The following is a 23,248-nucleotide window of genomic DNA, read 5'->3' as shown; positions in this document are numbered from 1 at the left end:
TGCTAGAATCTATTTGGCGCTATGTGCCTTCCACCCTTTGATGTAAAGCATTTGGCTTGCACTTGTTTGTCTGCTAGTGCATACCTGATATGGTATTTAAATTGGCAAGAACTGTGTGCAGACCAGGCTAGATAGAATCGTGCTGCTGGACACAGAGACATTACAGAGGATGCTGTTAGGCAGTGGCCCCTATTCAGACCTAGAACATCAAATAGCACTCCCAGACGCTGCTTAGAAGCAGTGTGCCTTGGCTGTTAAACGCACCTGGGCCACAATTCCAGAGGAAAGGGTCCCAGTACAATCTCTTTTACATATCATGCAAGGGTCACAGGAGCCCTATGCACATTTTCTTGCAAGATTACCATAGGCAGTGAAGTGTCAGATTTCTCTTACCATGGCTACAGAAATGCTAACCTTAACTAGCTTTTGAGAATGCAAACACGGACTGTAAACATGCATTGGCATCTGTGAGATGTATAAAAAGCTTAGGAAATTTTATCAAAGCTTGTCAGGATGTGGGAACTGAGCTTCATCGCTCTACGATGTTGGCTGAAGCAAAGGAATAATAGATAATCATTATCCATCAGACAAAGTTTTGCAGTTTTATAAAGTTTACCCTTTTATCCTCCCTGTGATTACTCATCACAAGCCTATTCCAGGTGGCCAGACTTATTTCACTGACGGCTCTTCCAAAGTCTGAGCATCTATTTATGGACCTAAGCATATTAAAACAATAAAAATCCCTGGTGTTTCAGCTCAATGCTCAGAATTAATGGCAGTTATTCAGGTTTTACAGCTCACTGCTTCCTCTCCTATTAATATTGTCTGTGATTTAGCCTATGTTGTAAATGTAGCCAGTTGCATTGAGACTGCCACTATTAAAAGCACCCTAGAACCAGAGCTGTTTAACTTGTTTCTAAGACTTCAGCGAGCTGTTTGCTCTGATGCTGCTCCTTTTCAAATTTCTCATATTCGCTCTGACACAACTTCCTGGACCACTACCTCTAGGTAATGATAGAGCAGATAAATTGATTGGTTCTGTGTTTCAGCAAGCTGAAGCCTGTCATGCATTACTGCATCAAAACACCTCTGCCCTTACTTGTATGTTTCATCTGCCTCGAAGCCAGGCTCGAGCTATTGTGCAAGCCTGCCCCACTTGTCAGCAAGTCCCTGGTGTTATACCGGTAGAAGGATGTAACCCACGAGGCTTAGCTCCAAATGAAATCTGGCAAATGGATGTTACACATATAGCAGCCTTTGACAAACTTAGCTATGTTCATATGACTATAGACACTTATTCTCATATGCTGCATGCTACATGTCAAACAGGTGAAACAGCTGGCCACGTCCAATGACATTGTCTGTTGTCATTTGCCGATATGGGGGTCCCTAAACAATTAAAAACTGACAATGGACCTGCTTATGTTAGTCATGCTTTTCAAAATTGTTTACAGTTATAGGCAGTCACTCACAAAACAAGAATTCCTTATAACCCTCGAGGACAAGGAATTATAGAGCAGGCACATCAAACGTTACAACATATGCTGAAAAAACAAAAAGGAGGTATAGGAGACCAGTTACCACCTCAAACAATACTACATTTAGCATTATTTACTTTAAATTTTTTAACTCCTGGTACAGATAATAAGACTCCGGTAGAATGACACTGGCAAATGTTAGAAGGAAAAAGGAAAGTTTACCCAAAAGTATTATGGAAATCCCTGGAAGAAGGACAATGGAAAGGCCTGGTAGATTTACTGACATGGGGATGAGGGTATGCTTGTGTTTTACAGATCAAGAAAACCACACAAGAAGATGAGAAACTGCTGGAGCATCAGGGTCAGGCAAAAACCCCTGACTCCATGTTTATGGCCATGCTAGCTATGATATCCTGTGTGCTATGTTTTCCCTGTGCAGAGGCAAAAACATATTGGGCTTATGTTCCTAACCCCCCGGTAGTACGACCAGGGTGACACTCCTCCTGAGATATATCATGATCAAGGAGCATGGGCACCGGGACCCTTAACTCCCCCTGACACAGAGCAATTAGACTCTCAGAACAATGGTATCAATTATACCACTCCATTGGAGGGCCTTTCTTTATGCATCACCCAGGATACACTGCTCAACTGCAGTTGCTTTGCAAGTCAATCCCAGGCATGGTTGAGTTACCATGGAAAATTTACGTACCTGTTGGGCCTTAGTTCTATTAATATTACTGGTGTAGTTACTAATCACTCCCAGCCCCATCACCCAAATTGTATTAATTATATAGAATGGGCTCCCTTTGATAATTCTAACCCCCCTCCTTGGACCCCGTGTCTTGGCTCCCTAGCTAGACAACAGTCCATGCTAATGGGAGACATTATTTACTGGGGTCCCCATGGTCATTTGGTTGGGAGACGTGAGCATCAGACCTCATGGCATTAACTTTGCTGGCACTGGTGGCAAAACTTTAACATCTCCCACTACATCACATTGCGATTCAATCTCAATCTGCTGCCCAAATTGCTTGACACAGCACAAGCTTTAGCTCACCTTTGCCTCAATGGCATTATCAAGGAAAGAGAGGTCCAATTCGGGAGTCAATATGGAAAGCAGCACTCCCATTTATGAATGGCAGCATTTGGACTGGGACACTATCCAATAATAATTGTGCTAAACACAGTTTTAATGTTACCCTTGTAGAAAATATTACCACTCAATTTACAATTTGTTTTTAATCCTTATATTTTCTTAGCAGCAAAAAAAACCCACCTCCAGGTAGATGATGCCCAATTGACTTGTGATTCCTATCAACTGTATCATTGCCTTAATCATAGCACAATACAAACACATGACATATCCACCCTAACAATTCTAGGTCATGTTCCTGGATTATGAATTCCTGTAAATTTATCTGAGCCTTGGGCAGCCACCCCCGCTTTACATCTTATGAAACTCCTTTTTACTCCGCTTACTCATCGTGCTCATAGAGCCTTAGGCATGATAATTTTTGTTATAGTCTCCTTAGTTACATTAATAACCTCTGTTGTGGTGTCCTCAGCAGCAATGCACAGCTCCATTCAAACAGCTCAATATGTGGAAAACTGGACATGCACAGTCGACCAGGCATGGATGCTTCAAAATAAAATTAACACCGAAATACAAACAGAGGTGGCAATGTTAAAGACTACTGTTCTTTAACAGTAGGGGCTGTTAAAGTAGCCACTGTTCTTTAACAGTGGCTAGGGGAACAAGTACAAAGTTTGCAGTTGCAGCAGCAATGCGTTGTCATTTTAATCATACTCATATTTGTGTGACCAATTTGGTATATAACCAAAGTGAATATCCATGGAGCCTTGTAAAAGCCCATTTACAGGGAGCTTTCACATTCAATGTTACTTTTGATATTAATGATTTACAAAGTAAAATCCTTAACTTGAATAAGCAGACTCAAGCGTTTCAGCCCTCTTTAAAAGCTTGGGCAGAATTCCAGCAAGGTTTAGACAGCCTTAACCCTGGGACCGACTTCAAATAGCACCTCAATGTCTTTTTTGTAACTATGGGATTAATGTTATTATATTTTTGTTTTTTGTTAACAGTCTGCAAAATCAGCTGGACCACCAAACGGCAATTGAGAGCTGCACAACCTGCAATTACCTTTATTCAATTAATGCAAAAACAAAAATGGGGAGATGTTACAGGCGGAAAGAACGAAGGTCGTGACCAACTCAGTATACCACTGGAGGCTATATGAGCAAACAGAAAACTGTTCTCATGAAAGCAGGATGTTGGAAAACTAACAACTGTGTCTGCCGCCAGAAGGGTTGCTGAGGGCAGTCATGCCCCAAGCGCAGTGTTCCTTGTGATTATCTATAGTAACATCTGAAGCCTGTTGTACAAAGAAAGCAATTATGTGTACCTGTGATAAATCAAGCAGCTGACCAACTGTTACCTCTCCCTCCCTGCTCTTTCTACCTAATAAATATGAAGGGCTGTAGAAGCTCAGGGCCCTTGCCCACTAGAAGCAAGGAGTCCCCTGACCCCTTCTTCCAAAAATACTCTTTTTGTCTTTGTCTTCATTTCTGCATTCGTCCCCCTTCGTTCATTCCCATAGCAACCAACAGCGACATGAGCCACCATCACACCCGGCAACATTTTCTTAAAAATTACATTTTACTTTGCTTTGTCTCACATTACACTTATGTCAACATCTTCTCATCTTTCCAAAGAGTTTCACTAGTAACTGCCTGTTGAAAGCTGGCAGTCTCAAACTTCAAGCATGATTCTGCAAGCCAAAGCTGAATTAGAAAATACAAAGCTTAAGAAAATCTTGGGCTAAATAAATATTGTAAATTTTAGTTTCTCCATTAAAGAATGGATAGGACTTACAAAATTTTCGTCCTCCATAACATCCAAGGAATTTTTTCATTGTGTCACAGTATTTTTAAAACTGAGTCACATAGTCACACCTATGTAGGTGTCCACTGGCAATGGCTAATTCCTTGTGCCCTCTAGTATTAATAATTCTCTGATGCTAATCTTTAAAAGCATTAAAGATATTCAAAGAGGGCCAGGCACTGTGGCTCATGCCTGTAATCCAGGTACTTTGTGAGGCCAAAGCAAGAGGATCCCTTGAGCCCAGGAGTTCGAGACCAACCTGGGCAATATAGTGAGACCCTGTCTCTGTAAAAAAAATTCATAAAATTAAAAAAAAGAAAGATATTCAAAGAGCTTTTGATTGAAGATAGGTAACAATTGTCACCCTTTATCACTTCTGCTATAATTTTCATAATATGCTCTAACACAGTGACTCATAGTTCCCTTAATCAACTCTTCATCTAATTCTCAACTTCTTGTTTTCATTGTAGCAATTTTATCATTTGCATTACAAACATTTAGTATTCTGTCAATTTTTTAAAATAAAAAATAGGTTGGTGGGCATGGTGGCTCACACCTGTAATCTCAGCACTTTGGGAGGCTGGGGTGAGCAGATCACTTGAGGCCAGGAGTTCAAGACCAGCTTGGCCAACATAATAAAACCCTGCCTCTCTGCCTCTACAAAAAATACAAAAATTAGCCACGTGTGGTGCACACTTGTAATCCCAGCTACTAGGGAGGCTGAGACATGATAATCGCTTGAATCTGGGAGGCAGAGGTTGCAGTGAGCTGAGATTGCACCACTGCACTCTAGCCTGGGCAACAGAACAAGACTCTGTCTCAAAAAATAAATAAATAAATAAAATAAAAGGCTGGGCATAGTGGCTTACGCCTGTAATCCTAGCACTTTAGGAGGCTGAGACAATTGCATCACTTGAACCCAGAAGTTTGAGACCAGCCTGGGCAACATGGCGAAACTCCATCTCTACAAAAAATTTTAAAAATTAGCCAGGCATGGTGGTGCATGCCTGTAGTCCCAGCTACTCAGGAGGCTGAGGTGGGAGGATCACCTGAGTTCAGGAAGGTTGAGACTGCAGTGAGTGGTGATGGTTCACTGCACTACAGCATGGGTGACACAGTGAGACCCTGTCTCAAAAATAAGTAAAATAATTTAAAAATATATTTAGTATTGTCAATAGTATTGTCAGTAGTTCCCAATTTAGCCTCAGGAAAGAAAATGCTAAGTAAAATAGCTTTGTGGGCCCATGGTGGCTCATGCCTGTAATCCCAGCACTCTGGAAGGCCGAGGTGGGCAGATCAGAGGTCAGGAGTTCGAGACCAGCCTGACCAACACGGCAAAACCCCATCTCTACTAAAAATACAAAATTTAGCCAGGCGTGGTGGTGCACGCCTGTAATCCCAGCTACTCAGGAGGCTGAGGCAGGAGAATCGCTTGAACCCAGGAGGCAGAGATTGCAGTAAGCCGAGATCCCACCACTTCACTCCAGCCTGGGCAACAGAGCAAGACTCTGTCTCCAAAATTATTTTATGTATTTATTTATTTATTTTGAGACTCAGTCTCACCCTATTGCCCAAGCTAGAGTGCAGTGGCGTGATCTCAGCTCACTGCAACCTCTGCCTCCTGGGTGCAAGCATTACTTGCACAATGCCAACAAATGCCAACAAATAAGGTAAATTAATTTCAGGGACTTCTAATTGCTGAAGGGAAATTAAAATATAATCATGGTGAGATACCTTTTTCTTTTTGACAGGATCTTGCTATATTGCCCAGGCTGGCCTCAGACTTCTGGGCTCAAGAAATCCATCAGCCTCAGCCACTCGAGTAGCTGAGATTACAGGTGTGCACCACCACACCTGGTTCTGAAAGAATTTTCTAAAGAGATGATATTTGAGTTGGGATCTGAATAATTCAGCTAAGGAAAGATCTGGGCAGTTTTCCAAGAGAAAAAAAACAATAGTAACAAGCACAAAGGCCCTGAAATGGAAATAGACTTGGCATTTTCAAGGGACTGAAGATCAAATGACGGGTACAAGATGAGAAGTAAGGTCTCTATCTTGCAGGATCTTGGAAGCCAAATAAAGATTTTGGATTTTATTCTGAGTATAAAAGATAGCCATTGGTACAGGGGGTAGAAGTTATATGACCTGATTTATGATTTTATCTTACTCTGGCTGCTATGTAGAAAGATGAATTGTGTCAAGAAGAGAGGCAGAAAACTAGTAAACCATTGGAGTTCAGATAAGAGATATTAGTGGCTTTGACTAAGGTTGTGGCAGTACAAATTATAAGAAGAGATCAGATCTGGGATATATTTTGGAGGTACAGCCAATACGTCACAACGATGGCCTGGCTATGAATGGGAAGGAAAAAGAGAAAACAAAAGTGACATCTGGTTTGTGGGCTGAGCAACTAATGATATAAATTGAGATAGAAAAGGTTTATAGTAAGGGAAAGAGGGGTGAGAAAGAACAGACTGGGAGTAAGTATTAGTTGGATATAGATTCACTTGCTGGAATAAAGAGATCCAGTGGTTTAAACCAGATTAAAAGTTCTCTTTCACGTAACAACAATATAAGCAGTCTAGAGCTAAAATGTATGCTTCAGGTATTCAGAACCTGCACTCTTTCTATTGTTGCTCCCCCAACCCCTAGAGCAGTGCTTCTCAAACTGGTTGTACATGGTCCACCCAATGCTGCACTTCTCTGCCTGGTCAAAGAAAGTTCACCACAACATCCATTGGGTTAGTGTTCCAGCTAGAGGAGAATGAGGAGGGGATATTTTATAAGATGTGCAGACAAAACCAGAGAGCTCAAAGCATAAAGATAACTACAATCCCAGCTGCTATCCAGAGTGTCTGAATCAGTGTGATTAAACAGCTTGGAAATTGGAAGAATGGGTCTGAGTTCTGCCAAACTTCTCACATTTTAAGTTGGCATTTAATATGTTTCCAGGTGTAGGTTTAATATCCTTGACAAAAATAGAAAATATTAAACATTGCATAAGATGAAGTGGGAAAAATGGTTCATTATAAGGTTTGATATACCAAAGCTAAACTGCTTTATTGAACACATCTTGTAAATTTTGTAAGTTGCTTTTAAAAGAATCAAATTCACTGATTTACATGGCATCTTCTGTTGGAATTCATAACCTCTCAATAGGCCAAAATGTCCTGATTCTAACTCTAAACTTCAGCCTTAACAAAAATACGTATTAAATGGGTGGCAAGACAGACTTGAGGATTCTTGATTCATCATTACAGGGGACTCACCCAAAACCCAAATGTAGTTTACCTCTTTGTTTGACATTCAGGAGAATTTTACCCTAGGTAATGGATCATTGTATGAGTCCATTTTCATGCTGCTGATAAAGACATACCTGGGCAATTTACAAAAGAAAGAGGTTTATTGCCGGATGCAGTGGCTTACGCCTGCAATCCCAACACTTTGGGAGGCCGAGGTGGGCGGATCACAAGGTCAGGAGATCGATACCACCCTGGCTAACATGGTGAAACCCCGTCTCTACTAAAAATACAAAAAAATTAGCTGGGTGTGGTGGCGGGCGCCTGTGACAATGCCTGCTATGCGGGAGGCTGAGGCAGGAGAATGGCGTGAACCTGGGAGGCGGAGCTTGCAGTGAGCTGAGATCGCGCCACTGCACTCCAGCCTGGGCAACAGAGTGAGACTCCGTCTCAAAAAAAAAAAAAAAAAGAAAGAAAGAGGTTTATTGGACTTACAGTTCCACGTGGCTGGGGAGGCCTCACAATCATGGTGGAAGGTGAAAGGCATGACTCACATGGTAGCAGACAAGAGAAGAGAGAAATAACTCTCATTTTTAAAACCATCAGATCTTGTAAGACTTATTCTCTATCATGAGAACAGCACAGGAAAGACCCACCCCCATTATTCTTTTTTTTTTTTTTTTAAGATTAAGTTTCACTTTGACGCCCAGGCTGGAGTGCAGTGGTGCGATCTCGGCTCACTGCAACCTCCGCCTCCAGGTTCAAGTGATTCTCATGCCTCAGCCTCCCAAGTAGCTGGGATTACAGGTGCCCGCCACCGTGCCTGGCTAATTTTTGTATTTTTAGTATAGATGGGGTTTCACCATGTTGGCCAGGCTGGTCTCAAACTCCTGATCACAAGTGATCTCCCCCTTGGCCTCCCAAAGTGCTGGGATTACAGGCATGAGCAACCGCGTCCAGCCCACATGATTCAATTACCAGGTCCCTCCCAAGACACATGGGTTATGGGAGCTACAAGATAAGACTTGGGTGGGGACACAGAACCCAACCGTATCCTTCCACCCCTGGCCCCTCCCAAATCTCATGTCCTTACATTTCAAAACCAATCATGCCTTCCCAATAGTCCTCCGAAGTCTTAACTCATTTCAGCATTAACTCAAAAGTCCGCAGTCCAAAGTCTCATCTGAGACAAGGCAAATCCCTTCTGCCTATGAGCCTGTAAAATCAAAAGCAAGTTATTTACTTCCTAGATAGAATGGTGGTATAAGCATTGTGTAAATATAGCCATTCCAAATGGGAGAAATTGGCCAAAACAAAGGGGCTACAGGACCCATGCAAGTCTGAAATCCAGCAGGGCAGTCAAATCTTAAAGCTTCAAAATGATCTCCTTTGACTCTATGTCTCACATCCAGGTCACACTGATGCAAGAGGTGGATTCCCATGGTCTTGGGCAGCTCCACTTCTGTGGCTTTGCAGGGTAAAGCCTCCCTCCAGGCTGCTTTCATAGGCTGGCATTGAGTGTCTGCAGCTTTTCCAGGCACACGGTGCAAGCTGTCGGTGGATCTACCATTCTGGGGTATGGAGAACGGTGGTCCACTTCTCACAGCTCCATCAGGCAGGGCCCCAGTGGGGACTCTGTGTGGGGGCTCCGACCCCACATTTCCCTTCTGCACTGCTCTAGCAGAGGTTCTCCATGAAGGCCCCACCCCTACAGCAAACTTCTGCCTGGGCATCCAGGCATTTCCATATATCTTCTGAAATCTAGATGGAGGTTCCCAAACCCCAATTCTTGACTTCTATGTACTCGCAGGCTCAACACCACAAGGAAGCTGCCAAGATTTGGGGCTTCCACCCCCTGAAGCAGCAGCCCGAGCTCTATGTTGGCCCCTTTCAGTCACCACTGGAGCAGCTGAGACACAGGGCACCAAGTCCCTATGCTGCACATAGCATGGGGACCCTGGGTGCTGCCCACAAAACCACTTTTTCCTCCTAGGCCTCTGGACCTGTTGATGGGAGGGGCTGCCATGAAGACCTCTGACATGTCTGGGAGATATTTTCCCCATTGTCTTGGATATTAACATTCGGCTCCTTGGTACTTATGCAAATTTTTGCAGCCAGCTTGAATTTCCTCTCAGAAAATGGGATTTTCTTTACTATCACATTGTCAGGCTGCAAATTTCCCAAACTTTTATGCTCTGCTTCCCTTATAAAACTGAATGCCTTTTTGTTTTTTTTTTTTTTTTGAGACGGAGTCTCAGTCTGTTGCCCAGGCTGGAGTCAGTGGCATGATCTTGGCTCAATAGAACCTCCACCTCCCGGGTCCAGGCGATTCTCCTGCCTCAGCCTCCCGAGAAGCTGGGACTACAGGTGCGCACCACCATGCCAAGCTAATTTTTGTATTTCTAGTAGAGACAGGGTTTCACCATATTGGCCAGGCTGGTCTTGAACTCCTGACCTCTTGATCCACCCTCCTCGGCCTCCCAAAGTGCTGGGATTATAGGTGTGCGCCACCGCACCCAGTCAAAACAGAATGCCTTTAACAACACCCAAGTCACCTCTTGAATGCTTTGCTGCTTAGAAATGTCTTCCACTGGCCAACATAGTGAAACCATCTCTACTAAAAATACAAAAAATTAGAAGGGCGTGGTGGCGGACGCCTGTAATCCCAGCTACTCGGGAGGCTGAGACAGAATTGCTTGAACCCAGTAAGCTGAGATCAGACCATTGCACTCCACTCCGGGCGACAGTGCAAGACTCCGTCACAAAAAAAAAAAAAGAAATGTCTTCCACCAGATACCCTAAATCATCTCCCTCAAGTTCAAAGTCCCACAGATCTCTCGGGCAGGGGCAAAATGTCACCAGTCTCTTTGCTAAAACATAACAAGAGTCACCTTTGCTCCAGTTCCCAACAAGTTCCTCATCTCCATCTGAGACCACCTCAGACTGGATCTTATTGTTCGTATCACTATTAGCATTTTTGTCAATGCCACTCAACAAGTCTCTAGGAAGTTCCAAACTTTCCTACATTTTCCTGTCTTCTTCTGAGCCCTCCAAACTGTTTCAATGTTTGCCTGCTACCCAGTTCCAAAGTCACTTTCACATTTTCAGGTATCTTTTCAGCAACACCCCACTCTACTGGTACCAATTTACTGTATTAGTCCATTTCCATGCTGCTGATAGACATACCCAAGACTGGGCAATTTACAAAAGAAAGAGGTTTATTTGGACTTACAGTTCCACATGGCTGGGGAAAGACTCACAATCATAGTGAGGGCAAGGAAGAGCAAGTCACATCTTACATGGATGGCAGCAGGCAAAGAGAGAGAGCTTGTGCAGAGGAACTCCTTTTTTTTTTTTTTTTGGAGACAGAGTCTCCAATGTTGCCCAGGCTGGAGTGCAGCGGTGCAATCTCAGCTCACTGCAACCTCCTTCTCCCAGGTTCAAGCAATTCACTCTGCCTCAGCCTCCCTAGTAGTTTGGATTACAGGTGCCCACCACCATGCCCAGCCAGAACTCTTTTAAAAACCATCAGATCTCATGAGACTTATTCACTATCACAAGAACAGCACAGGAAAGACTTGTCCCCATGATTCAATTACCTCCCACTGGGTTTTAAGATGAGATGTGGGTGGGGACACAGCCAAACCATATCACAGCTACTGTGAAAGGAGAGTTGGAGGGTCACTTCAGCCTGGGAGGTTGAGGCTGCAGTGAGACATGTTCATGCCAATGCATTCCAGCCTGGGTGACAAAGTGAGACCCTGTAAAAAAAAAAAAAAGAAAGAAAGGAAAGAAAGGCTTATGTTTTACCCAAACAATACCTTACTATGACTGGCTCTGTGTCCCCACCCAAATCTCATCTTGTAGGTCCCATAATTCCTACATGTTGTGAGAGGGACCTGGCAGATGATAATTGAATCATGGGGGCAGGTCTTTCCCGTGCTGTTCTTGTGATAGTGAATAAGTCTCATGAGATCTGATGGTTTTAAAAACGAGAGTTTCCCTGCACAAGTTCTCTCTTCTCTTGTCTGCTGCCACGTGAGACATGCCTTTCACCTTCCACCATGATTATGAGGCTTCCCCAGCCATGTGGAACTGTAAGTCCAATAAACCTCTTTCTTTTGTAAATTTCCTAGTCTTGGGTATGTCTTTATCAGCAGCATGAAAAAGAACACAGTAAATTGGTACCAGTAGAGTGAGGCACTGCTAAAAAGATATCCAAAAATATGGAAGCAACTTTGGAACTGGGTTAACAGCCAGATGTTGGAACAGTCTGGAGGGCTCAGAAGAAGATAGGAAAATGCAGGAAAGTTTAGAACTCCCTAGAGGCTTGTTAAATGGCTTTGACAAAAATGCTGATAATTATATGGACAATGAAATCCAATCAGGTGGTCTCAGATGGAGATGAGGAACTTGTTGGGAACTGGAGCAAAGGTGACTTTTGTTATGTTTTAGCAAAGAGACTGGCGGCACTTTGCCCCTGCCCTAGAGATTTGTGAAACTTTGAACTGGAGAGAGATGATTTAGGGTATCTGACAGAAGAAATTTCTAAGCAGCAAAGCATTCAAGATGTGACTTGGGTGCTGTTAAAGGCATTCAGTTTTTAAGGGAAACAAAACATAAAAGTTTGGAAAATTTGCAGCCTGACAACATGACAGAAAAGAAAATCTCATTTTCTGAGGAGAAATTCAAGCTAGCTGTAGAAATTTGCATAAGTAAGGAGGATCCAAATGTTAATCACTAAGACAATGGGGAAAATGGGCATGTCAGAGATATTCACGGCAGCTCCTCCCATCACAGGCCTGGAGGTTTAGGAAGAAAAAATGGTTTTGTGGGCCGGGCCCAGGGTCCCTCTGCTGTGTGCAGTCTAGGAACTTGGTGCCTTGTGTCCCAGCTGCCCCAGCTGTAACTAAAAGGGGCTGAGGCATAGCTTGGGCTATTGCTTCAGAGGGTGGAAGCCCCAAGCCTTGGCAGCTTCCACTTGGTGTTGAGCCGGTAGGTACACAGTAGTCAAGAATTGAAGTTTGAGAGTCTCCACCTAATTGATACAAAAAGCAGATAAACAGGCCAGGCATGATGGCTCATGCCTGTAATCCCAGCACTTTGGGAGGCCAAGGCAGGTGGATCACCTGAAGTCAGGAGTTTGAGACCAGCCCGGCCAACATGGCAAAACCCTGTCTCTACTAAAAACACAAAAATTAGCGTGATGTGGTGGTGTGCACCTGTAGTCCCAGCTATTCGGGAGGCCTAAGCAGGAGAATCTTTTGAACCTGGGAGGTGGAGGTTGCAGTGAGCTAAGACTGCACCATTGCATTCCAGCCTGGGTGACAGAGCGAACTCCGTCTCAAGAAAAAAAAAACAAAAAGCAAAAAACAAAAAACCAGATAAACAGAGAAAAATTGAACTGCCATTAGAGAAGACGAGGAGATGTGGGAACCCAGAGCCTTGTCTTTAACTTCCTACTGATTCTCTATCCTCACAGATTTCTGACACACTACCAGAGGATTCAGGGCTCCATGAAACATAATTTGAAAATAACTAGACTACCTTGGCAGTTCTCAAAGTTTGTAGTATCAAGACCCCTTGGCATGTTTAAAAATTGAAGAATCAAATAAGTTTTTTTCATGTGGATTGTGTAACTATTGGTATTTACCATATTAGAAATGAAAACTGATAAATTATATATAAAAGAGTAATTCCTTAAAATTGACAATAAGCCCATTACATGTTAACATAAATATCATATTTTAATGAAAAATTACTATTTTTAAAAACAAAAAATAAGATTGGCATTGTTTTACATTTTTGTAAATCTCTAATATCTGACTTAAAAAACAGCTTAATTCTATCTGCTTTGATAGCACATTATAGTCTCCACAAAACTTCATTGTATACTTGTGAGAGAACAAGAGTGAAAAAAGCAAGTAACACATGAAAACTTTTTGACCTCATGGATCCCAGAAAGAACCTCGGAGATTGTCTACAGTCCCCAGCTCACATTTGGAGAACCTCTGTCCTAAATCCAAAGGTCCATTCTAGCTGGCACTGAAAATTGACTTAATTTCTGAAATCCTATTAACCGTTTTGAAGAGTCTGATTCTACCAAAATACTAAAAAAGAATGTGAGATGAATACTAAATAGAAAAATGTTGAATTCAAAATGAAGGGACTAAGATAAGTGGTTTTTATTACAAAGCAAACTGTATTAGGTAACTTAAATCTATGCATGTTCAAAAAGATGTACTTGTCATATCTAGTGCAATTACTTGTTTACATATCTCTTCTACCCAACCTGTGAGCTTTGCAAGAAGGAATTGAGTCTTTTTTGTTTGGTTATTTTTTTGAGACAGTGTCTCGTTCTGTTCCCCAGGCTGCAGGGCAGTGGCGTGATCTCGGCTCACTGCAACCTCCGGCCCCCGAGTTCAAGCAATTCTCATGCCTTAGCCTCCTGAGCAGCTGGGATTACAGGTGCCCACCGCCTCACCAGGCTAACTTTTTGTATTTTTAGTGGAGCCGGGGTTTCACCATGTTGGCCAGGCTGGTCTGGAACTCCTGACCTCAGGTGATCCGCCCGCTATGGCCTCCCAAAGTGCTGGGATTACAGGCGTAAACCACCGTGCCTGGCCAAAGGAATTGAGTCTTAATCCCTTTTGCATCTTCAGCCTTTAGGATAACGTCTGACACACAACAGGCATTAAATATTTGTTGGATGAATGAACTGAACTGCATAGAATGCAGAAAGCCTACATATACTGGCCAGGCATGGTGGCTCACACCTGTAATCCCAGCACTTTGGGAGACCGAGACGGGCGGATCACCTGAGGTCAGGAGTTTGAGACCAGCCTGGTCAACATAGCAAAACCCAGTCTCTATTAAAAATATAAAAATTAGCCGGGCATGGTTGTGGGCGCCTGTAATCCCAGCTACTCGGGAGGCTGAGGCAGGAGAATCGCTTGAATCCGGAAGGAGGAGGTTGAGGTGAGCCGAGATCGCACCACTGCACTCCAGCCTGGGCGACAAGAGGGAGACTCCGTCTCAAACAAAACAACCAACCAACAAGCCTACATATCCTGCCACACGTGCTACAATCCACAGCAAACTGTTTCATCCACATTCAACCACTTTCTTAAAGTCACCATCATGATCCTATCAAGAAAACCGTAATTTATACGGTATTTTAATGTGCCTTTATAAATTACTAATCACTTTCTTCATGATGTATGTTAAAATGGCTTATGTCACCTGATGTAATCCTTAATGAAGGAAATAAAAGGCCATGACTATGCCTGGCTTTTTTTCTTATATGTTAGATTTGAGTGTTAAAATGACCTCGAAGCGGCGAAAGAAAGGAACAGAACTGCCCTCCACATTAAAAATGAGCAGGCTCCATAGGTTAATTTTACTCTTCCTCACGCACGGCACTTACATATTGCAAACTCTCTGCTCCACAGCACGCACAGACATCCCAAATCCCGGATTGGGCCTGAGGAACATCTCTGCAAAGAGCGCCAGGAGGGCGTGGGAGTCCCGCCTCTCCCGCCAGGGACCAGGGAGTGGACACTCACTGGTCCAGTCATGAGGAACTCAGCATCCTCCTGACGGGAGGCGCCTCTTTCCCAGAAGCGGTGGGTCAGGAGGAATCTGACTAAACCCTGGGTTGCCGGCCCGGAGGGCGCGGTTGACCCCGGGGCCTCGAGGTTGTGGGCGAGGAGTAATCCGCCCGCCGAGACCGACCCGCAGATCCAGGAGACCGAAACCCGAGGGCGGCGCTCCAGGGTGCTGAGGAGACCGGAAAGGCGGCCAGGACCTTCCGGTTGCCTCGGCCCACCACCCACCCAGTGTCCGCGCAGCCCTAAAGCCTGGCAGACGCGGAGCGCACGCGGCCTTTGCCTCGGCCAGGACAGGGCAGCGGGGAGAGGGCTGCTAGACAACAATTCTTGACCCCTCCACCTCAACCCACGACCGCCGGGTAGGCGCGCAAAGGGCCTACTCCTGCGGCGCGCCCCCGTCCCCCTGGTCCAGCGGACACGCCACGCACGCAGCCCCGCCCAGCGCCGCTCGCGGTAGGGGCGGAGCCGCTGAGCTGGCCAAAGCGGATTTGCCCAGCTCGGCCAGGGGCGGGGCAGGCCCGCCCAGCCAGGACCAGCCCCAGTCTCCCCGCCCCTGAGCCCTGAAGGAAATAGGGACCCGGCCCTGGGCCTTGTGTAGCGGGAGGGGGAGCTAGGAAGCAGCTGAGGGCAGAGTCCAGGAGGGCCTGGCTGCGGGGGAATGAAGCCTCCGCCTTCTCAGGCAAAAGCCTTTAAATACGGGCTCAGGCCCGGGACTCAGAGTGTAACGCGTGGCAGCCTGAGGGAGGGGCGTGCGCCGAGAGGGAGCTCAGACGGAGCGGGGCGCGGGTGGAGAAGCTGCGGCGGCGCGGCCCGTAGGAAGGTGCTGTCCGAACGATCGGGATAGGAGCGGTCCCTGCGCTTGCTGCTGGGAAGTGGGTAAGCGCCGCTCCCAGACTGGCCCCGCCGCCCGGGCGGGATGCTCCCAGGTCTGGGCGGGATGTGGAGGGAGCGGGGCTGGGGTGTGCGCGCTGCTCCCGGTCGCTCGCTGCGCTCGGTCCCGGGCTTCCCGTCTCACGACCTTCGTCTCTTTGGGGCTTAGGGCGGGAACCGCATTTCGGAACTGCTGTCCTGGGGATGTGGTCGTCTGGGCTTCTTATTCAAGACTCGTGAGTCTTCCAGCCCCTTCTCTTTCTGCCTTTACCCACTTTCCTGACTTGGATGAGATTTCCCTGCCGCCTCCAAAGCCGAACGCCCACCACAGGAAGCGGTTCTCTCGTTGGGGACCTCATTTTGGCCGCAGAGTCGTAGTTTTTTGTTTGTGTTTAAGAGTCTGCTCACCTGAGGGGCTCCTGCTTTTCTCATGCCGCCCCTCTTAAGAAACCAAAGAGAAACGAAGCCAGAAATCCCTCTTGAGAGCAAAATACTAAGACTGTCGTGATATCTGTCCGGGATGTCCTGGAATCCATTGTTGGCCCCCTACACCACAGAATTGCTCTGTTTGATGTCGGGGAAGGCCTTTCCTGGGTGCCTCGGGAGACCATGTTTGTGTGAGATCTTGAAAAATTATACGTCCTATAAATATATAGGAAGATAACTTAGTAGGGTTAGGAATTCTAGTATAGAAAAAAGAGGGGTTCGCTGGTAGGGATCTATTCATGGGCATACAGAGCAGTAGCTGTCTATCGACAGACCTCAAAGACACAGTGAGCCTTTGAGTTTCTTCAAATCCCTTAAGAAATGGAGAACAGTAGTCTTTCTTCAGGGGGGTTCTGGAAATGAAAGAGCTGACTGTCTGCTCTGAGATGTGCTTATTAGTGGCCAGGATCCAGTTTAAGGTAAGGGGTAGACAACCCTGATTGAAAAGATCTCATTTCTTCTCCCGTTGCTGTACTCCTTTTTCTAACAAAATCTATAACTGGATAAGCATAATCCATCTTCCTTCTTGTTTACTTCCACAGCTTTACATGATAACCCTTAGACATAAAATTATTACCGGCTTTCTTACTGATTAAATATTTTTCTCTGGCCAGGCATCTTTTACTGTTTAATTTCTGGAAATGATTAAAATGTGTGAAGCTGATGTATCCAACTATAATGGCCATCGTTAGCTCCTGGGTACCTATGCAAAATACGCTGTAGAGAGCTGGGGCTAGAAGGATTGTATTCCGTTTAGATTGTAGTAGGGCATTTGTTATTTGTTAGTGACCCCTTCTGGGTTGGAATGTTTATTTGAATTATGAAATTTTACATGAAGAGTAGTTTTGGAACGGTTTGGTTTGTTGTGACTCTCCCAAAATACAGAGGTAAAAACTCATTTCAAAATAACCCATTTAATAAGGAAACACTCCTATGTCTCTGACAGCAGAATAGAGGGCCAGAGGGTACATAAAAGTAGAAATAGAAAATGGGGGCCGGGCGTGGTGGCTCACGCCTGTAATCCCAGCACTTTGGGAGGCCGAGACGGGCGGATCACGAGGTCAGGAAATCGAGACCATCCTGGCTAACATGGTGAAATCCCGTCTCTACTAAAAATACAAAAAAAATTAGCCGGGCGTAGTGGCGGGCGCCTGTAGTCCCAGCTACTCGGGAGGCTGAGGCAGGAGAATGGCGTGAACCTGGGAGGCGGAGCTTGCAGTGAGCCGAGATTGCGCCACTGCACTCCAGCCTGGGCAACTGAGCGAGACTACGTCTCAAAAAAAAAAAAGAAAATGGGGCTGGGCGCAGTGGCTCACGCCTGTAATCCCGGCACTTTGAGAGGCTGAGGTGGATGGATCACCTGAGGTCAGGAGTTCGAGACCAGCCTGGCCAATATTGTGAAACCCCCGTCTCTACTAAATATATAAAAACTAGCTGGGCGTGGTGGTGGGCACCTGTAATCCTAGCTACTCGGGATGCTGAGGCAGGAGAATTGCTTGAACCTAGGAGACGGAGGTTGCAGTGAGCCGACATGGTGCCACTGCACTCCAGCCTCGGTGACAGTGAGACTCCGTCTCAAAAAGAAAAAAGAAATCGAAAATGGAGTTGGCAGACATCTGTGTCATGCAAAGTGTGTCACTAACACTATATCAAACTCCATGTTAAAGCTTATTGAAGATTTTATTGAAACTTCCAAGTGAGCATTTATTTGGACTTGCACAGATTGTACATCAGCCTTTTCATTGATTCTCCCATTGTCATCGGTAAGCCGTATTTCATGGGAAATAGCAAGGCGAGAATACCCAAAATAAAGCTTGTGTAAAACACATCCAGTTCTGTGATACAAGTTCACCTGCCATCAGTAGTCTGTCCCAGCTGATGTATGTAAAGCAAGTTGAAATGTGGTCTCACAATCAAGGCAGATAAGAAGTAACTCTGGGGAAACATGCTGAAGTTCTTTAGGTAACTCAAAAAAAGAACTTGGCCAGATGCGATGGCTCACACCTGTAATCCCAACACTTTGGGAGGCTGAGGCAGGTGGATCAACTGAGGTCAGGAGCTTGAGACCAGCCTGGCCCACATGGTGAAACCCTGTCTCTAGAAAAAAATACAAAAATTAGCTGGACACGATGGCGGACACCTGTAGTCCCAGGTACTTGGTACCTGGGAGGCTAGGTGGGAGACTCTCTTGAACCTGGGAGGCAGAGGCTGCGATGAGCCCAGATTGTGCTGTTGCACTCCAGCCTGGGCAACAGAGTGAGACCTTGTGTCAGAAAAAAAAAAAAAAAAGTTGATAGTATTCTGGTCAATTACTGCAAAAATACTATGATCGGCAATCTGAACTAAAGCTATTTACACAGAAGTCTTCATCTCAAAAAGAGAGGCCCTTGTTGAGAGTTACTCATTCATTCAATTAATAATCATTGAGAGGCTGCTATTCTAGGAGTCAAGGATACAGCAGGGAGCAGCAGCAAATAACTGTTAGCCTGGCTGTGCCTTATTAAACTATGAACTCCTTAAGCCCAGGAGCTGCAACGAGTAGACACTGATTCTACATTTAATAAATGTGTTAGCAGAACCTGTCCTGGTTGAGATTAAGAGTAAAGGCTGTCCTAATAACCTTTTGGCTAGGAGATTAAGTGGTAACCCTAAAAGATCCTCTGGTCCAACATTACTTTGAGATTCTACTCTTTAGGTATTCTAGATATACTGGGTTTAATTAAGTGAAAAAAGCCAGGTGTTAATAGTATATATGGTATTCTATTGAATTTAGAAAGACAAGATTATTAGAATATATATGTATATTTACTTGTAGCTGGGAGGATATACAAGAAAACGGATTGCTTGTGTGGAAGCAAAGTAGGGGATAGCAAAGTAGATAAGGAAGGGGTTGGAGTGAGACTTCTCATGTGTACCTTGTTACAACAGATTTAATTTTGAACCATATGAACATTATTCAGAATCAATAATTTTTTTTTTTTTTTTTTTGAGATGGAGTTTCGTGCTTGTTGCCCAGGCTGGAGTGCAACATGGCGTGATCTCAGCTCACTGCAACCTCCGCCTCCCGGGTTCAAGTGATTCTCCTGCCTCAGCCTCCCAAGTAGCTGGGATTACAGGCATGTGCCACCATGCCCCGCTAATTTTGTATTTTTAGTAGAGACGGGGTTTTGTCATGTTGATCAGGCTGGTCTTGAACTCCTGACCTCAGGTGATCCACCCTCCTCGGCCTCCCAAAGTGCTAGGATTACAGGCATGAGCCACCGTGCCTGGCCAGAATAAATAATTTTTAAAAATGTATTTCATATGGCTAAGAATACTATTTGAATACAGATTCAAATAGAATACTGTTCTATTTAATTGAATCATATAATTGAAAATTCTATCCATTTTCACTATTTTACCAAAATTCTATTTCTTTTAATCGTTTTTTAAAAGTCATGAGGGGCCTGGCACAGTGGCTCGTGCCTGTAATCCTAGCACTTTGTGAGGCTGAGGCAGGCAGATTGCATGAGCTCAGGAGTTCGAGACCAGCCTGGGCAACATGGCAAAACCCTGTCTCTACTAAAAATACAAAAATTAACCTGGTGTGGTGGCATGCACCTGTAGTCCCAGCTACTTGGCGGGCTGAGACACGAGAATCAAACCCAGGAGGCGGAGGTTGTAATAAGTGCAGCTGAGATGGTGCCACTGCACTTCAGCCTGTGTGATAAAGTGAGATTCTGTCTCAAAAAAAATAAATACCATGGTGGCTCATGCCTGTAATCCCAGCACTTTTGGAGGCTGAGGCGGGCGGATCACGAGGTCAAGAAATCCAGACTATCCTGACCAACATGGTGAAACCCCGTCTCTACTAAAAATACAAAAATTAGCTGGGCATGGTAGTGTGTGCCTGTAGTCCCAGCTACTCGTTAGGCTGAGGCAGGAGAACTGCTTGAATCCAGGAGATGGAGGTTGCAGTAAGCCGAGATCACATCATTGTACTCTAGCCTGGAGACAGAGCAAGACTCTGTCTCATTAAGAAAAAAAAAAAAAAAAAGTCATGAGGGATCAGACTCCATGAGTTGATATCTATACCACTAAAGATCAATGTATAAGCCAGATTGGTAGTTTATTAACACAGGCTACAAACAGTCCAGGATACTTACATGGATTAGTCAGCTCATTTTCTTCTAGTAGGGAAATCTATCCAGAGAACCAAACGAAAATTTAGAATATTGTTTAATACAGATTCAAACCAAAAGGAATTGGATAATCTTAATTATATGATTTGTCTTTTTTCATAATAGGGATATTCTTCTTGCCAGGCATTCAAATTAGGCCAGCCTTCCAGAGTGCGTTCTCTGATCCATACAGGAGTATACTAAAAAATTCTTAAACTCTCTGATTACCATTTTCCTTCTCTTTGGAATCTGTGAATGGGTTAGATTAGATGATGTCTGAGGTCTTGGCAAGGCAAAACCATTCTTTGCTTCTAAGAATCTGATCAGTTTGACAGTTCTCATAACAGATAAATGAGCATACTTATGTATAAATCAGTTCCTTGTCATTTTGATTAGTGTGAATCAGTTCACCTAATGCTTTTGAAAATCTATCAAAATCTGTGTGACCCACTTTTCTGCTGGCATTGGGAAGAAAAAAAATCTGTGTAACAGCTTTGGTAATTACAGAAATTACATTTTCTTTAACCACCTTATGGTTTCTGATTAAAGTTGAAATGGTGTTTAAGATTATTGCCTAGTACCTAAAAGTAAACTTTGAAAGCCAAAGTAGTGTGTAGGGCATATAATCTCAGAGGCCAATTCTGGACTGTGGAACTAATCTTATTCTATATCATCGTAATCTAAACCTGTTATAAACTCATCTTTGTACACTAGCATTTATTTAAGCAAGAATTGTACAAGTATGTTCATCCTGGAGCTTTCTCTCAGCAATCAAAGTCATCCTAGTGTATTATAGACCTAAGGAAGGTTTTACTTTGATTCTTTACTTTCTAAATATTAGGTCATTATAATCTTTGTGGCTCCCCTTCAGTAATATCAGTTACTGTAATTATTTCCATATGTTTCATGCTAGTGCAGCTGAGAACAGGCTAGGTCATCCAATTGGAATGTTATTTTTTAAATCACTATTTCCGTAATTCCTCAGAGTGAATGTAGGAAATCTTTCCAGATATCTGTCACCTTGACAGTTTTTATAAAGTGTAATTAATGTACAATATGATTTCTTTAAATTTTCTGTTTTCAATACTAGAACAGTCTTACTGTTTTCCTTCTAGTACAATCATGTTTGAAATTAAGAAGATCTGTTGCATCGGTGCAGGCTATGTTGGAGGACCCACATGTAGTGTCATTGCTCATATGTGTCCTGAAATCAGGGTAACGGTTGTTGATGTCAATGAATCAAGAATCAATGCGTGGAATTCTCCTACACTTCCTATTTATGAGGTAAACATATTAAACAACTCTTTGTTTTTATGCTGTTTGTTTTTTTACTGTCTTTATTATATCATTTATATGCACTATTAATATAAAAATCTATAACAGCAACTGATAAGAAATTAAATGAAAAAAATCTGGATACAAAACACATGGACATTAAAACACATTACTTCGGGTAATGTGGGTAGGAAAAATGACCAGAAAGAAGTCTGTCAGAATGGTGTATTAGTGCAGTGAGATTATGGATAATTTTTTCTCTTTCCTGTTTTCATTTTTTTTTTTTTTTTTTTTTTGAGACGGAGTCTTCCTTTGTTGCCCAGGCTGGAGTGCAATGACGCGAGCTCAGCTCACGGCAACACCCGCCTCACGGGTTCAAACAATTCTGCCTCAGCCTCTTGAGTAGCTGGGATTGCAGGCGCCCACCACCACACCCAGCTAATTTTTGTATTTTAGTAGAGGTGGGGTTTCACCATGTTGGCCAGGCTGGTCTTGAGCTCCTGAACTCAGGTGATCTGCCCGCCCCGGCCTCCCAAAGTGCTGGGATTACAGGCGTGAGCCACTGCACCTGGCCTTCTTCCCTGTTTCCTAATTTTGTCTGTTAGTATCATTACCATATTATAATAAAATTAAAAAGTGGTATCCTGTAAAAATAAAATAAATACAACTTTTAATAATATTAATATAAATTTAATATATTTTTGGATTATTTTACTAACGTCACATAAACATTAGATGGACAAATGGCATCTTTCATATTTAGAGTTTGGTGCCACAAATATTTTTAACTGGAATTTCAAAATTTTGTGAATTTAGAGAATTTAGAAAAATATGCTTCTAACTATTTTACTGAGCTATCTGGTTTCCTTTTTTTTTTTATTATTTCACTGTAAAATGAGTTCATCATATTATGCTTTTGAAACTCAACAGAAAAGCATTTGAAAATTTGATGGTAGCATTTTCTAGCTAACATTAATATGTTTATATTTTTCCCTAAGAAAAGCTTGGTTATTTTTTATTTGTTTTTTGAGATGGAGTTTCACTCTTGTTGCCCAGGCTGGAGTGCAATGGCCCGATCTTAGCTCACTGCAACACCTGCCTTCCGTGTTCAAGCGATTCTCTTGCCTCAACCTCGTTAGTAGCTGGAATTATAGGTGCCCACCACCACTCCCAGCTAATTTTTGTATTTTTAGTAGAGACGAGGTTTCGCCATGTTGGCCAGGGT

General features: G+C 43.8%; 1 protein-coding gene and 1 long non-coding RNA gene across 2 annotated transcripts in view; one reads left to right on the top strand and one right to left on the bottom strand.

Annotated features, from left to right (window-relative positions):
* Positions 1-1,432: 1,432 nt before the first annotated feature.
* On the bottom strand, positions 1,433-15,184 carry LOC106634679 (uncharacterized). The gene is made up of 2 exons (XR_008625128.2): positions 15,049-15,184; positions 1,433-11,383 (listed from the first exon to the last, which is right to left on the bottom strand). It is a non-coding gene; the product is annotated as an uncharacterized LOC106634679 (long non-coding RNA).
* Positions 15,185-15,654: 470 nt separating this feature from the next.
* Positions 15,655-23,248, top strand: part of UGDH (UDP-glucose 6-dehydrogenase) — a 28,852-nt gene continuing 21,258 nt past the window's right edge. The window contains exons 1-2 of the mRNA XM_034958463.3: positions 15,655-16,108; positions 21,864-22,032. Coding sequence (XP_034814354.2) covers positions 21,871-22,032 — 162 coding nt within the window. The 5' untranslated portion in view covers positions 15,655-16,108; positions 21,864-21,870. The remainder of the gene's footprint in view (positions 16,109-21,863; positions 22,033-23,248) is intronic.

This window comes from Pan paniscus, chromosome 3, assembly GCF_029289425.2.
Source record: "Pan paniscus chromosome 3, NHGRI_mPanPan1-v2.0_pri, whole genome shotgun sequence".
Lineage (NCBI taxonomy): Eukaryota > Metazoa > Chordata > Mammalia > Primates > Hominidae > Pan > Pan paniscus.
This window is presented reverse-complemented; position numbering and strand designations above follow the sequence as displayed.